This window comes from Trichinella spiralis (genome assembly GCF_000181795.1).
Source record: "Trichinella spiralis strain ISS 195 chromosome Unknown Scfld5137, whole genome shotgun sequence".
NCBI classification, from domain to species: Eukaryota; Metazoa; Nematoda; class Enoplea; order Trichinellida; family Trichinellidae; genus Trichinella; species Trichinella spiralis.
The window spans coordinates 1-1,142 of record NW_003532076.1 but is presented as its reverse complement, the minus strand read 5'-3'; the positions used below and the strand labels follow the sequence as shown (position 1 = coordinate 1,142).

General features: G+C 42.4%; 1 protein-coding gene across 1 annotated transcript; it reads right to left on the bottom strand.

Annotated features, from left to right (window-relative positions):
• Positions 1 to 247: 247 nt before the first annotated feature.
• Positions 248 to 1,062, bottom strand: Tsp_13951 (hypothetical protein). Its single transcript, XM_003366943.1, has 2 exons — positions 747 to 1,062; positions 248 to 567 (listed from the first exon to the last, which is right to left on the bottom strand). Exons 1-2 carry the CDS (start codon positions 1,060 to 1,062, stop codon positions 248 to 250), a joined length of 636 nt encoding a protein of 211 aa, XP_003366991.1.
• Between the last annotated feature and the right edge of the window lie 80 nt (positions 1,063 to 1,142).

The following is a 1,142-nucleotide window of genomic DNA, read 5'->3' as shown; positions in this document are numbered from 1 at the left end:
GTCAGTGCAACAAAGATCAACCGTTATAAACATGAAAAAAATCCTATCGACAACGTATTAGTTTCAAATGAAGGGATGATGTCATTGATTGCCGGTAAAGCAATAACGTTTTTATGTCGTGAGGAAATGGAAAATGGTTGTATAGTGACGACTGCTTTCCGTTTGTTGTGTCGCATGTTGCACTTGTTTCAACGTTACTTCCACGAATGCTAGCGAGCAACACATTCGCCATGAACGAAATGCGAAATCAGAATACAATTTCTGAATCGAAGTTGTTCAGGACGAATGAGTTGTTTAAACCGTGTCGAAGGAACATAGTATGAGCCGCTGAAGCGGTCTCACGTTTGAAGCCAGCCAGTGAAACAAGCAGCATCGTCATCTTGCGGAAGAAGTCATTCTGGCTGTTCGAGTCATCCCATACGCTAGTTTGGGAGTAAAGTAAAATGGGAGTTACGAGGTGGCTTGGTGTTTCACCCACAAACACATATTCCACCAGCATGAAAACGTGTGGATGGAAGATATTTCGAAATTGCCGATAGAAGACGATCGCCACGTGCACTCTGGAGCCTGAACGACTGAAAATCTTGAAATGCACGTTAAATTTAGAAGTGTGGCTCCGGGGTAAAAATGACGATACAGAAAGTATAAAAACAGGTAGAAATCACAAAAAGAGCGCCACATGAAGTGAAATATGTGTACTTTGTGAGATGTGAGATAAACTGTACGTGTAAATCAAAATTGAATACTTTCTGCAGTATAATGTGGTGTGCTGAAAAGGTGACTGCAGCACGTCAAGCTTGGCTTTTGAAATGTTAGAACACTCCTGCCGAATCTATAGAAATTAGTGAACGGCAGTGTGGGTGAAAGAAGCGGATGGGTGTGCCATTTTGAAGAGGGTCGCCATGACGAAAACAGAGCTTCGACGAGTATTTCAACTCGCGCATTTGACAAAAAAATCGTCAAAACATGGCTCTGAAGACTACGGATACGACAGAGGAGGCGCCGACGATGGAAGAGAGCGTAGGCCAGAGGAAAATCTGCCACTGGTGTTGTGTGATACATTACACTCCAATATTACTGTACATTCCTGATGAACCACCTTAATTTGCATACTTTTCCGTATTAATTACAACTCCTTCTTT